The following is a 14,019-nucleotide window of genomic DNA, read 5'->3' as shown; positions in this document are numbered from 1 at the left end:
AGGTTGCATTTAGGAAGTGTGATTGAGATTTGGATGCAGTAACTTTGTTGACTTATTTTTTATTATAAATTCTTCTGTAATATATTTTTATAAACCTTGTTCATGTATCACTTTCATTCAATAAAAAAGAAGGGATAGCATATATTATGGGAAATCCATATGAATTACTTGTCCTACATTGTGTTCTGTCATGTATATATATCGTAACTTATTTAAGCAATTCATTATTGATGAGCATTTAAGTTATTTTCAGGTTTTTTGTTTTTTTTGCTAACATCAGAAAATATTTTAATGATTATTCTGGCCTAATGGACAAGTCTTTGAAATGGAATTGCTAGGTTAAAAGAAAATCCATATTTACAATTTTAGTACATATTGCCTAGTTTTTCATCAGCAAAGTTCTTAACTTTCACTATTGGTTTCCTCATGTCAACTCCAACACTTGGCATTATCAGTCATTTAATCTTCACATTCATATTGTTAATTTTCATATTGATAGGGAATAATAAACATTATTCATCTGCTTTAGTGGTTTTTTTAGTATCAATTTTTCTAACTTTCTGTTTATTACTGTTGCCGGTTTTTTTTTTGTTTTTTTTTTTAGCTTGGTTAGACATCATCTTTTTTCTTTAAAATATGTTCCAATTGGTGATAGAAATACTTGAGTGTTATTACAATTGAACATTCTCCTTTTGCCTGCTAGAAGTTTAAAACTGTTATTGAGTTTGGCTTTTCCTGTTTTCTGTTTTCTGGTATCATGCTTAGAAAAAGCCTTTTTCATTCCAACATTATAATTTTTTTTTCCATTTTATTTATTACTGGTAGTATCAGTATTATTTTCTATGATATTTTTTTCCTAAACTTTTGAAGTCATAATGAGTTTAAGAACTATCACATTAAAAATTTCCTGTCATTGCAATTTTAGACGTTTGCGTAGATCAAGCAAAACTAGAAGAGTTTGAAGAGAAAGCATCAGAACTTTATAAGAAAGTAAGTAGTTTTGACTAACTTTGTAGTACTCTCTGGGGAACCACTGCAGGCATGCTTCTGCCTCAGGGAATTTGCTTGTTATTCCTTCTTTCTTCTTTATCTGCTTCAGGTGTGTGCACAGATGCCATCCACCAAGGAGGACTTTATAGACCATTGTATCTAAAAAATCTTAACTTCCCACTCCCAACCTTGACCTTCCCTATTCTTTCCTTATTTGTTTTCTTTCAATATATTTATCATCATCTGACATGCTACATAGTTTAGTATTTACATGTGAATGAATTATCTATTTCACCCTAAGAGTAAACTTTGAGGCATTTTGTTGCTTTATTTACTATCCGTGCACCAAGAACTTTTCCTGGCCCTTTGTAAGAACTAAAAAGATACTTTTTGAATGAGTAGATGATTGAACAAAATGTATGTAATCAAAATTTTAAGATTGTGCTAATTCTCAAGAAATCATATTATTTAGGCCCTTAAGAATGAAATCATATATAAAAATTTTAAGAGAAAAGTTAACTTGCTTTTAGTTTTGATTAAAGTTGTTTCATTGTATTAGTCGAACTTTATAAAATTGCCATGTTCATGGGTCATAGCTATTGGATATTACCAGTTTTGTTTCAACCCAGTAGTATTTCTAACCATCCAGCCAATTCCTTACTTTTCTTTAACCCATTTATGCCTGAGATTGCAATTTTTTTGAGTTTTGAAAAATCAGACATTGGCAATGACCTTGAGCAGTAGGATATAAATAACTCCCACATGCTCAGTGTTCCAATAATGGAACAGTAGGCATAAATTTAAGGTACTGTTTTGTCCTTTTATCTCTGGCTTAGCAAGTACCTATTTGACTTTTAATTTGTTGTTTCAATTCTTTGCATTTTAAATAGTCAATCTGATTTGAATTATTCAGATGGTTTTTCACATTGAAGGAGTGATAATAATTATTACTACTATTGCCCCCATGATGAACCCACAGTGAACATTTACTAAGTGAATATTTACTGTGTGTTAGGCATCATGCCAAGGAATATATGTTTTTGATGTGGCAGATACTAAATGTATCTTGAGGCAGTCACACATTTCTATAAACTTTGAAGATAAAACTTAAATTATAGGCACTATTTCGGAGGTTAAGACTAACTTAAGAAAAACATTATAAATGTCCTCAGGGGCCTTAAGGTTCTGACTTCACCAAACGCTAAATGAGAGGTTGTTATTTCCCAGGCCTTCGGCTGCAGGTTAGGATTACAGTTGTGAATATGATATTGTCGTTGCTCTGAAGTGACTTAGTTTAGTGGGGGAAACAAATTAATGGATCATTTAAATTTAGTCTCATAAGTGTTACAGTGGATAGATGTTCATGTTGTGGGGTGACCCTTCACCCAGCCAACATTGCATTCTGAGCTCGATAAGCACTTTAACTCTTTATAGGAAAGTAGTAGTAGACTTTCAAGTGCTTGATTTGGATACATCCCAGATAGTATAAATTTGATTTTGTTACCATTTTTAGGTATGTAGTATATATGAATGGAGTTAAACATGAATGGAGTTAAAGTTTCTCAACAAATTTTTTTAAAAAATTGTAGGCTTTAAATATGAATAGAAGAAAGACCTTGTTCAAGGTTAGTTGTCTCCTTTTAGTCAGAAATTATATGTCTTAGGTGTATTCAGAAAATACTATTTGCTCCATAAAATATTTCTATTGCCATATCATTTTGTATATATCAGCAAAAACTTTGTTCTGATAGCTTTATAAGGACACATGTAAATACTTTGCTTTAGGCAGGAAGCTATCATGGTTGCTAGACACATTCTTTATTTTGGTGCATAAATTTGAAAAATGAAGACCAGAAATGTCAGAAAGTATATAGAGAATATTGAATTACCAACCTTCTTGTACAGATGCACTCATACATTCACCCTAGGGAATGAAATTAAGCAGAGCCTCAACCTTAACTGTGTTTTTCAACATTTTTTGCGTGTAATTTTGTAAGTGTAATATTGCTCTAGTAACCCTTTTTGGAGAAGAAGGCTATCATATCAGTTTTTATAAGGTATGCTTTTAATGGAGATTCATTTTGTCCTCAAGGTTACAGTGATTTGACTATAGATATTACAAAAATTCTAAAGCAAAGTTTATATTTCAGCTATCTTTTTATAGGGGAAGATGTGTAAATTTATTTTTTCATAAGTAATACTGTTACTTTCAGTATGAGTGAGTTAATTTAATAAGTGTTCTTAGAGTTTACCAATTATGACTGTGGTGGTTTTTATAATTTTTATCTTAAGTCCCGAAATAATTCTTTTTAATTAAGAATTTTAGTCTAGGGTTTATGAAATAGGATAGTGCACATATTGATATTGTAGTAAGGCTTTTTCATTCTTACTCTTATAAGAAGAACAATTTTTTTTCTTGCTGTGTAGCAGTGAACTTTGTCTTAGTTGTCAAAAAGAGAAAATGACCTCAAAGATTTCTGATGCTGGGAGAGTGACTATGTTGACACAGTCATTCAACATATAAAGGAAGACTTGATGGGGTTGGCTCATCACTTCGTTCAACAAATATTTATTTGACTTTAATTATAAATGTATGACACTGGAAAGGTGATGAATAAAGTGGAAAAGTTTCTCATATTTATGAGTTTCAGGTTGGTGAGTGTTATTGAGGTGTATTATAGTAATATGTATGTTGGTGATTTTTTGTTACAGTGTGCAATTGGTGTGGTAGACAAACCCTATGTGGTATGTAAGCCCAGAGGAAAGGTCCCTTACCTAGTCATGGGTGGCCAGGGAAGCCTTCTCCAAGGAAATGATGTCTAATCTGAGCCTTGAGGAATCACTATGAAGAACAATGCGAGATAGCCAAGAAAGGATGTGTATCTAAATTTCTTTTGAATTTCCTCTACATATCTCATGCTGAGCATATCCAAAACGAAATTTATCTTTCTTCTCCCTAAAAATATCTTTTTCTCCTGCATTTTATAACCTTATTTATTTTCCCCAAATAACAACACTTTTTTTTCCAGCCTGTAAAACAACAAAACCCTGTAGTCATCTTAAGATATACTCCTCTCTCTCATTTCCTTCATTCAGTCAGATACTAACATTTTTGGGTTCTGTAGTCTTTTTTCATTTCTTTGTCATTACCGTCTCCTCCACCTTAATTCAGAAGGCCTTCAGTTCTCTCTTGGATAACTGCAATAGCCTCCAAACCAATTTCCATGCCTCTAGTATGTCTTTTTCAGCCCATCTTTCACACTGCTGCTGGTTGAGTTTTTGAAAGTAAAATTTTGATTATGTTATTTACTTTTTATACACACCCTAATAACTCTCCAGGATTTTTAAGAAAAAAGGATTAACTCTTTGGCTTACTGCAAAATTCCTTTCAGCAATTTTATTTCTGTGTACATCCCTGGTTTTATCCCCTTCAGTTTGTTCTCATATCTCTTTTTGTGCCCCTTACAAAGTATTGCTTGTCATTCATCCACACGCTGAAATGCTAGTAAATTTTTCAGACTTTGAGGTCAAGCATCATTCCTCCAGGAATCATTCCCCAGCTTTCAGTCTCTCTCTCTCTGTCTCTCTCTTTATTGCTGGTATTTTTAATGGATTTAGGGTTGTTAGTTTGCTTTTACTTCTCCACCAGCCACTGTGCTTAATAAAAGTACACTGATCATATTCTGTTTAACTGTGTCTCCAGAACCTACCACTCTGAGTGGGCATATCTCGGGTGTGTTGTTAAATATTTATCGTGTAACGGGAAATAGGTAGATTAGGGCCAGATGCTAGAGGGTTCTTAGATAGTAATGATTGTAATGAAGTCACTGATAGTTTAAGAACAAAGGAGTCATGTTATTTGAGGTGCCTTTTATAAAGAATAGCAACATTCAAAAAACAAATCTTATAGGGGGAAACATGTTTGGTTTTGAAAATATGTTTGGTTTTTTTGTCTGTCTTGATAAGTTTTCATTAAGTGGTTGGAAATATATTCATGGACTGATTTGTAGCCTGGAATTCAGATGAGAAGCTGAGATATTGATAGGGATTTGTAAGCCATCAGTGTATGCATGGTGATTTAAACATGGGTGTGGAAGATGAGACAAGTAGGAGGGGGATGAGGAAAGGGTCCTATAGAGTGCCAACATTAGTGGGTTGGATTTTGTAGAAACCCATAACAGGAATTGGTAGGAGCACTCAAGGAGTAGCAGGAGAACCAGAAGTGTGTGTTGTAATGGAACATACAGAAAAGAGGTTGAATATGAAGGCCTATTTGTAGGTATTTATGCTATAGAACTGGCCTGTCTAATATGGGATGGTGGAAATGTTTTATAATCTATATTGTTCTACATGGTAGTCATCAGCCATATGTACCTATAGTGTACTTTTTAAAATGGCTGGTGTGACTGAGGAACTGAATTTTTAAACTTTATTTTTGATAATTTGTGTTTACATTTAAATAATCATTTGTGGTCAGTGGCTATGATATTGAAATAGCATGGCCCTAGAGAGACCACCTAAGATGAGACTGAGAGAAGTCCAGGGAATTTGGACTTCTGGAATTGGAATTTGGTAAGTCAGGGTTTTTAGAATGAATTATAGCTAAGTTGTGACAGATAATGACATGAATGGAGTTCAACAGGTCAGAAAAGTGAGTATGGTTTAAGAATACTCTGAAAAAGTTGACTTTTAAGCTAAAGAGAGATTGGTAAGAGGGGTTATAAGGAGTAAAATGAGGGATGAAAGTACAGAGGGGTTAACTATACAGGGACGGTGTGAAGGCAATTGATTTAGCAAGTCCTTAGGGGGAAGCACTGGGTGACGGGGGAAGATGGGCGGACCTCTGAGACTCATGCATGGCTTGTTTAGTAGATTAGTAATTTGATTAGATTTAGGCTTAGAATCTTTTAAATTATTTAACAGTAAGAGTGGTTTGTAGGAGCTGTAGTAGTAGTGAGGAATGGTAATGTTGCTGTGGCTTAGGTCAACTGAAGGACACTTGGACAGTTTTTACCTATTAGTTTTTGTTATCTTAATAAAGGAACACAGGGTTGAGACTGAGAGGATCAGTAGTCTGAAATTTACCTTCCTTCCCTGTAAAATGGGAATTAAAGCGATATTTCTTATTTTACAGAGTTTTTGTAATGAAATCTAAGAATGCCTCTTTTTGTGCTTTAAAAACTATAAAGTATGGGGGGAGATAATACATGTGTAGGGTTGGGGGTATGTGGAAAATCTGTATTTTCTGTTCAGTTTTGCTGTGAACCTAAAAACTGCTCCAAAAATTCGTCCGTTAAGTAAAACTGTAAAGCATTATCTACACGTTAATTGTAGGGAGGTGGCATAGTTTCATTTGAACTCAGACTCTGAAGGCAGGAAATCTGGCTTTTTAATCTCACATCTTTTACTAGCTATGAAGGACTAGCAACTGCCTCTCTGTGTTATTAAGGACAAAATAAGATTCCCTTTATAAACTAAGTAAAAATAAAAGCCCTTTGTAAACGGTGGAGTTCTACATTGTTGTTATTTTCCTAATTGAGGTTTGAGTATATTTAAAATGTAGAGGCCACATTTGTGAGATAGTTGCATTTTTTTGATGGATTTTTTTTTTCATTTTTTTTTTAAAGAAAGTCAAATGCTCGTGTTTGATTGTGAGACAAAAAGGAGATTTTTAGTTATAATAATGACAAAGTTGAATCTATTTGAATGCAAGATGAGAACTGGTGATTAGTGGATATATAAATTCTTATAGAAAACTCACTGGATTCACCAAATTTTATTCGCTTTTTTTTTTCCAGAAGGTATTTCACTGGGGACTTTGAAAAATTAATTTATCATTACTTTCCCAACGATATTTGGAAATATTATGTTGTTATAGGAAAAAAGTTAGAAACTGAATAGAATGGAGTTGTTTAGTAATAAAAAATATTAAAATGGAATCCCCTAAATCATTTTGATATACTTCAGATAAGTTTCAAGAATAAGTTTTTGCAAGTGGGGGATGCATGGTATTCGTACAATGCTTTGCTCTCTATTATTTTACACAAAGTCACAATAATATTTAGAGACTTTGAAGAAAATGCCAAGGTTACAGACAACTGTGGCCAGTTTGCTCTGCAGAGAGGTCACAGCTTTTGTCTGCGGCTTTTTTCTGCCCCCTTGTGAATGAATGATTTTGGTTGGGACCTGGAGGGGCCTAGAGAAAGACTCTCAGTGACTTTTCAAAACTCTACCACTCCTTTCATAAAACCAATTCAGGAATTTGTGTTCTACTGGCAGATCATTCGAGTCATATTTCTGTAAGAAGAATAGTACTTTTCATTTTCATCTTTCTGTTTTTGTTATTATTTTTAATTTGTTTCAGTTTGAAAAAGAGTTTACCGACCACCAAGAAACTCAGGCTGAATTGCAGAAAAAAGAGGCAAAGATTAATGAGCTTCAAACAGAGCTACAAGCTTTTAAATCTCAGGTAAAATTCCACTTCGAGTGAATTTGGGTATTAAAAACACAGTGAGGGAGCAAAGGTTATGTTATATCTTCATAGCATCAAAATGTTTAAACTTTAATTTTGCTTGTATATTTTTATAGCATTATTTATATGTACTTGTGTTTTGCTTTTTTTGGTCTTTTTTTTCTATATGTATGTATATCTAAGCTTTTACTAATTATTCTGCTTTCTTATGTTTTGTTTGGGTTTTGTTCCTAATGTCACATGTTTCCCAAGTAATTAAGCATAAAGAGTAAGAAAATATTTTACTCTCAGATTTGTTATTCATCACTGATCTTTATCCCACTACAGGAAATTATTGCTCAAGCTATTTATTTTTCAAAACCTTCAGCCTAGGGGTCCCTTGCAGTAAAAGATAACCTCTAGCTGAATGAGAACATTTTCTGATAATTTTTCAATTTCCAAAGTAAATAGATTTAAAACATGACAAAAAAGAGAGTAAATCTGGATTATGAAGCAGATAGCTCCCATGCACCCTCTACACATAAAACATTTAGATAGCAAGAAATACGTCATCTGCATGCTGTATGTTGATGTAAGTAAGGAGGTAGAATATTCATAGCTAAATTTCTTCATGTAGATTTACGTACAGGATGATGAGCAATAAGTATAGTTTTGCTATTTTGCTTTCATCTTAATTTATGGTTATGTTGAAATAGTCTCAGGTATACAGTATCCTCTCTTATTGGCAATTTTGTTTTATTTTAAATGCTTAGTGGATAGTTTTGTTACTGAGGCTGTCTGGAGATACCTTAAGAGATAGCTATCTGTTAGTATTCAATTTGAGAAAAAAATTAAAATCTCCTATCTACAAGAAAATTATTCTCATTCATCTTCGTTTTTTAGTGCTGCAAGAGGGAAGTATCACAATTTATTGAATTTTTTTTTTTTATCTTTCCCATATGGCTCCTTGTCTCTCATATTGAAAGAAACATTTGATTGTGTCTATACTTCAGACTGAGTTATAGACAATGGCTGAAATATTTATGACAAGTTTTTCTTGGTCTGGGCTAATGTAAATTTAAGAACTTTCTTTTCTTTTTAATTATATTCAGTTGAAGATTTGTTTGTAAATCTTCTCCAGAAAATTCCAGTTTATAAAAAATGTATCTACCATTTTTGGATAAGTTATTGCTGCACAGTGCTTTTATATGATAGGAATAAGTATATGTTTTGAAAGTGAGATTAAATCAAGGAATCTCCTAAATTGTTTTAAATTGTATGCAGTGATGACCCATGTTTATGGCTATGAGAAGAAAAGCTAGAATTAGATACTTAATATTGGCCACCATATGCTCATGTTGGAACAACTGGCAAATTCTTTCTTTGGATGCTGGTTTATTTCTTATGAAATGAGGACATTTACCTTAAGATCTTTCTTTTTGTTCAAAGCTATGCTGACTATGAAGAGTATGAGTAAAATATGTTCTGTTATCTGTGATTTAATTCCTTTGCTCCTGTAGTCTCTTCACAACCAGGTACTTTAGGTGCTGGAGAGACATAGTGATGAGCCGATAGTCACAGTGTCTGGCCTCCCAAACCATATCTTCAAGTCAGTCTTCACACTTTATCAAATGAACTATTCTAGAGCAGAAATTCAGCCATATCTTTAAGACACTGATAGTTAATTATCAAATACATTCAAAGGTTGGTACCATCTTTGAACACAGCAACCCAGATTACCACTGTACTGGTTTTTCTTTATACTTACTGGTTTTGATAAGGCATGCTTTTGATTTGTGGCCTCAACTTCTTTTATAACACTGTTTTCTTTGATTTCAGACGTCATTGATTTCAAGCTTTTGCACATGGTCTATTTTTCATAATTGTGCCATGAAAATTTAAAATTATGTAACATTATAGGCCCACCATGTGAAAGGCAGTTAGAATTGAAGTTTGTAATTTCAAGAAGCTAATCATATTACAAAAGTTATTTATTAACCCAGAATATCTTTTTTGTATCCATCGAAATGCATCTGTTAAATTCATATTATGCCATGGAAACATGAGGACAAAAGTGACCAGTGGACACCGGCGGTTCTTTTTCACCCCTGATTTTACCTTGCTTCTCTGTGGCGTTTGATTCTGCAAAGCAGTCTTTTAGGTGGTGCTCTCTTCACTCATGGTTTTTGACCCTGTGCTTGGCTTTTTCTTTTCTTGTCTTTCATGCATTTATGCTATACATTTCTTCCATAGCTATCATGTACCATTCACTGCTTTAGGTGCTGGGGAAAGAGCAGTAAATAATACCAGATAGTCACTTACCTCATCAAGCTTATAATCTGTCAAAGAGATAAATGCTAATAATTCCTTAAATAAATTAACACTTTTGATAAGAGCTATTGAAAAGTACAAGGTGCTATGAGTGTATAAGGAGTGGTCAGATAAGGCTTTCCCAAGGAAGGGACCTGGTAGCTCAGACTGAAGAGGCTAGTAGATGGTCAGGTGAAGAGAATGTTCCAGGCAGAGAGGGAGCAGCATGTCCAAGGGCCCTGAAATTAGCATGAGGTTGGCACATACACGGAATTAGAAGAAAGTCACCTGCAAGGCCAGATGGCAGGGACCAGATCATGACATACTTATATAGACCCTATGAAGAATTTTAATTTGTTGTTGTTGTTGTTGTTTTCTCAAGTGCATTAGGACACCATTGAGAAGATCTGAGCAAAGGCATGATGTGGCAATATCATTTAAGTCCTTTTTTTGAAATCTTATTTTTTACTTATCACTTAAATGCTTGCGTTCCATAGAACTCTGTGCATAGACCCTTTGTCATGCTACATATTCTCTCCATACTGTGAGTGAACTTCTCTGCTTCCCTGACTTCAACTGTTTTCCAGAGACTACTGATTTTCAGATCTTCTAGATCCACATACCCATTTCCCTCCTGGACATTTCTACCTAGATGGTCATACCTGCCTCAAAACAGGGAATTATACTTCTGGCAGTTATGTTTTTATGAGGGAAAAAACCCTGCAATCTTAAATTAGAAGAAAAATTGTTGGAATTTTGAATTTTGGTTTAACCATATGAAATTACTGATGTTTAATTATTTTGGTTTAAATGAATACCTTATTTTTGAGTAAAGTGCATATTTACAAGTTTTTTAGACATGTTCTTAGTTATGTCTCATTGTTTTTTTTCTCCAGTTTGGTGCCTTACCAGCTGATTGTAATATTCCTTTGCCTCCCTCTAAAGAAGGTGGAACTGGCCACTCAGCACTTCCTCCTCCGCCTCCACTGCCTTCTGGTGGAGGGGTGCCACCTCCACCCCCTCCCCCACCACCTCCTCCACTTCCAGGAATGCGGATGCCATTCGGTGGTCCTGTGCCTCCACCACCTCCCCTGGGATTCCTTGGAGGACAAAATTCTCCTCCTCTACCAACCCTGCCATTTGGGTTGAAACCAAAGAAAGAATTTAAACCTGAAATTAGCATGAGAAGATTGAATTGGTTAAAGGTAAAACAAATTAATAGCGGAAAATACTTTTACCTAGATCTAAATCTAATTTTGGATTTATATATACATAATTTCTAATGGAATTTAATTTATACATAATTTATACATATGTAATTTCAAATGTCGCTAATCAAAGTGACAATAAAATAGCGTTGTTTTTTTTTTTTTTCTTAAAGTATTAGGATAAAGCCCTTTGATATTGACTAAGACTTTCTGGTTTATAAATATGGTGAGAGTTGATGTTGTTCCAGTGGAATGTGATTTGTAATTAAATTAATAATTAAATATTATTGCAGTGAATCCTATGTTTATGAAGCGTTTCTTAAAAAAAAAAGATGGTGTTCCTAGGAAATTTTCTCTATTGATAGATGTTGGGAAAGTGTTAACTAGTTGTCAGAAGCTAATGTCTAGTCAGATCTTAAGAATTCAGACTTCTGCAGAAAAATGGTTTTATGGTAACAGAAACATGGAAAATGCTGTATAATGTATCCTACCCTTCAAGATGTATATAGTGCAGGTAAGGATTGTTAGAGACTATGAGAAATGCAATTGAGAAGAAGCTAATTAAATCATATTTCAAATCCTCAACTATTGGATCATGGAAGCGTTTTCTTCCTGATAAGACGTTAACATCCTGCAGAACTTGTATCTCATTGAACACACTTTGGGGAAAAAATCTTACAGATACGACTTTATAAATTTCTGCTGGTAGCTATGATAGTCTATGCATAATGCTTGGCCTCGGACAGGTGAACACTCACCTATTTATGAATCAGTCTTCTCTCTGATTGTAGATCAGACCTCATGAAATGACTGAAAACTGTTTCTGGATAAAAGTAAATGAAAATAAGTATGAAAATGTGGATTTGCTTTGTAAACTTGAGAATACATTTTGTTGCCAACAAAAAGGTAAGTTTTTGATTATTTATTAACTTATAATTTATTGATTATAAATTATTATTATTTAATTAATTTAATTTTAGAATTTTAACATGATACTTTTTACATACCAATTTTTAGAAAACATTGGTTTTTGAATCCTGTACATGATATTTTTACATTCCTAATGGGCAAATAAATGGTATAATGAAATAAAGTGCTTAAAAAGTAAATTCTGTTTTAAAAATACAAAAGGTTAATATAAAATTTTGATTAAGTTTTCTATATAATATTATTTTTGAAGATATTCCATTGGGATAAATTAGACTTTTGTAAAAGAGGGCATTTTCAGAGACAGTTTTGGCATGAGAATGTCCTTTAGTTTGAAAAATAAAAAAACAAAATGTGTGCTTTCTTTTAGTTAGAATTTTACTAACCTTTAGTATTATAGTGACTTGGGGGGCTAGGAGAGGGATAGCATTAGGAGAAATACCCAATGTAGATGACGGGTTGATGGGTACAACAAACCACCATGGCACATGTATAACTATGTAACAAACCTGCATGTTCTGCACATGTATCCCAGAACTTAAAGCATAATCCAAAAAAAATTACAGTGACTATCACATAATTTAATTAATTGCTATGAGTCACATGGGATAGAAATATCAAATTTATAGTGTCTTAAGAGTTAGCTTGAAAGAGAAGTATCTGAGTAGATTATATGATCTTTTCATTAAAAGCAATGGCATTCATTTTCCAGAATGTTTTGTGATAGGTTTTACCTATGTAGTGTGATATTTAAAAAATTGTTTAGGTATTACGTAAGTCTGAAAATTGAACTTATTTCGTCCAGTTTCGTGGGCCTGCTACTTGCATTTCAAAACTGATCTCCACACAGAATTTTTAAGTATTATATAAAACTTACATTTTAGGTCTGTAGTGCAAAACACTTAGATCAATCATTACCTTTTAATTTTCCAAAAGAACTTTTTCACTGTAGACTTATGCCACCTATATCCCTGGGCTCATAGAACAAAGGAAGAGGTGGCAGGGAGAGATTGTACTGGATGGATACAGGTCAGAGACTTTTGTATAGAGGATTGAGTTGACTTCTTAAATGTTGCAGGCACCATGCTAGATGCCTTATACATCTGATTTAACTTGAGCACAGCAGCCAAAGAATGTTGGCAGATATTTTAAAAATGTATTTGTATTCCTTTGAATGACTTTCTAAAAGATTAGAAACTCTTTCTAAAAGGTAATTGTAAATTAAGAAATTCTCAATGTAAATTAGAAACTCTTTCTAAAAGGTAATTGTAAATTAAGGTAATTTTCTAGAATTTGGTAAATCAAAAACCGTTAACAGATATTTTTGAGTACCATTTATCCTGACTAAAATATTAAAAATGGTATATTTTTGGTCTTTGAACACAGGGAGAATTTTCTCAGCAAGCTCACCCTAGTAAACTTGTGAATAAGATTTTAATTTTACCTTTTGATTATGAAGGATCAAAATTTTCTTTGAATAAGATTAGTGTACTCTTCTGGCAATCAAGGAAAATATATGGCAGTTAAAATTTGTATTTACATGTAAAACACTTCAGAATTTCAGATTTCATTATCTGGAATTGATTAGTTTTCCTTTTGCTTTCCTAGTAGGTACAAATGGTGGTTCCTAAAAACTATTTAAGTAATGCTGCCATAGAGCTACTCTCTCTTTTTTTCTCCTTACTCTGATTACTTTCTTAATTAATGAGGCTCAAAAGGGAAACTTGTTAGCATGTCTTTAATTTAGCTGTAGTGTTAGCCCTAAATGAAATAATTGGACCTTTAAAAAATTCTTAAGTCATCTAACTTTAGCCTTGAGATTCAAGGTTGAAAAAAAAAAAGTGATATATTTGCTGAATCTAATAGTAGTTAGAAAGATTAAGGTGAAAAGGTGATCAGTTTTTGCATACTCCTTATTTCCATCTCTCTCTGCCTTTGTACTGCTGGTCCTTGGCCTGAAATCTTTACTTGACTTAGAGGCTGGCAGAGGACTATGATACCTTCTGTCTCAACTCAACTCAAATGCTGCTTTCTTTTTTTCTGTGACAGTAGATGACATTTCCAAGGGGAACACAAAAGGTGGGGAAGCCCAGGGTTGTGACTTCGAGCAGCGCTAACATTTGTCAGTGGTAA

General features: G+C 33.4%; 1 protein-coding gene across 2 annotated transcripts in view; it reads left to right on the top strand.

The window, feature by feature from the left end:
- Positions 1-14,019, top strand: part of DIAPH3 (diaphanous related formin 3) — a 495,444-nt gene that overhangs the window by 179,943 nt on the left and 301,482 nt on the right. For both annotated transcript variants that reach the window (XM_021929669.2, XM_021929670.2), the window contains 4 exons: positions 926-990; positions 7,355-7,459; positions 10,648-10,956; positions 11,751-11,865. In XM_021929669.2, the coding sequence (XP_021785361.2) occupies positions 926-990; positions 7,355-7,459; positions 10,648-10,956; positions 11,751-11,865 (594 nt within the window). The remainder of the gene's footprint in view (positions 1-925; positions 991-7,354; positions 7,460-10,647; positions 10,957-11,750; positions 11,866-14,019) is intronic.

The sequence above is a fragment of the Papio anubis genome, chromosome 15 (genome assembly GCF_008728515.1).
Source record: "Papio anubis isolate 15944 chromosome 15, Panubis1.0, whole genome shotgun sequence".
Lineage (NCBI taxonomy): Eukaryota > Metazoa > Chordata > Mammalia > Primates > Cercopithecidae > Papio > Papio anubis.
Note: the sequence above shows the minus strand (reverse complement) of the source record. Positions and strands in the feature narration are given on the sequence as shown.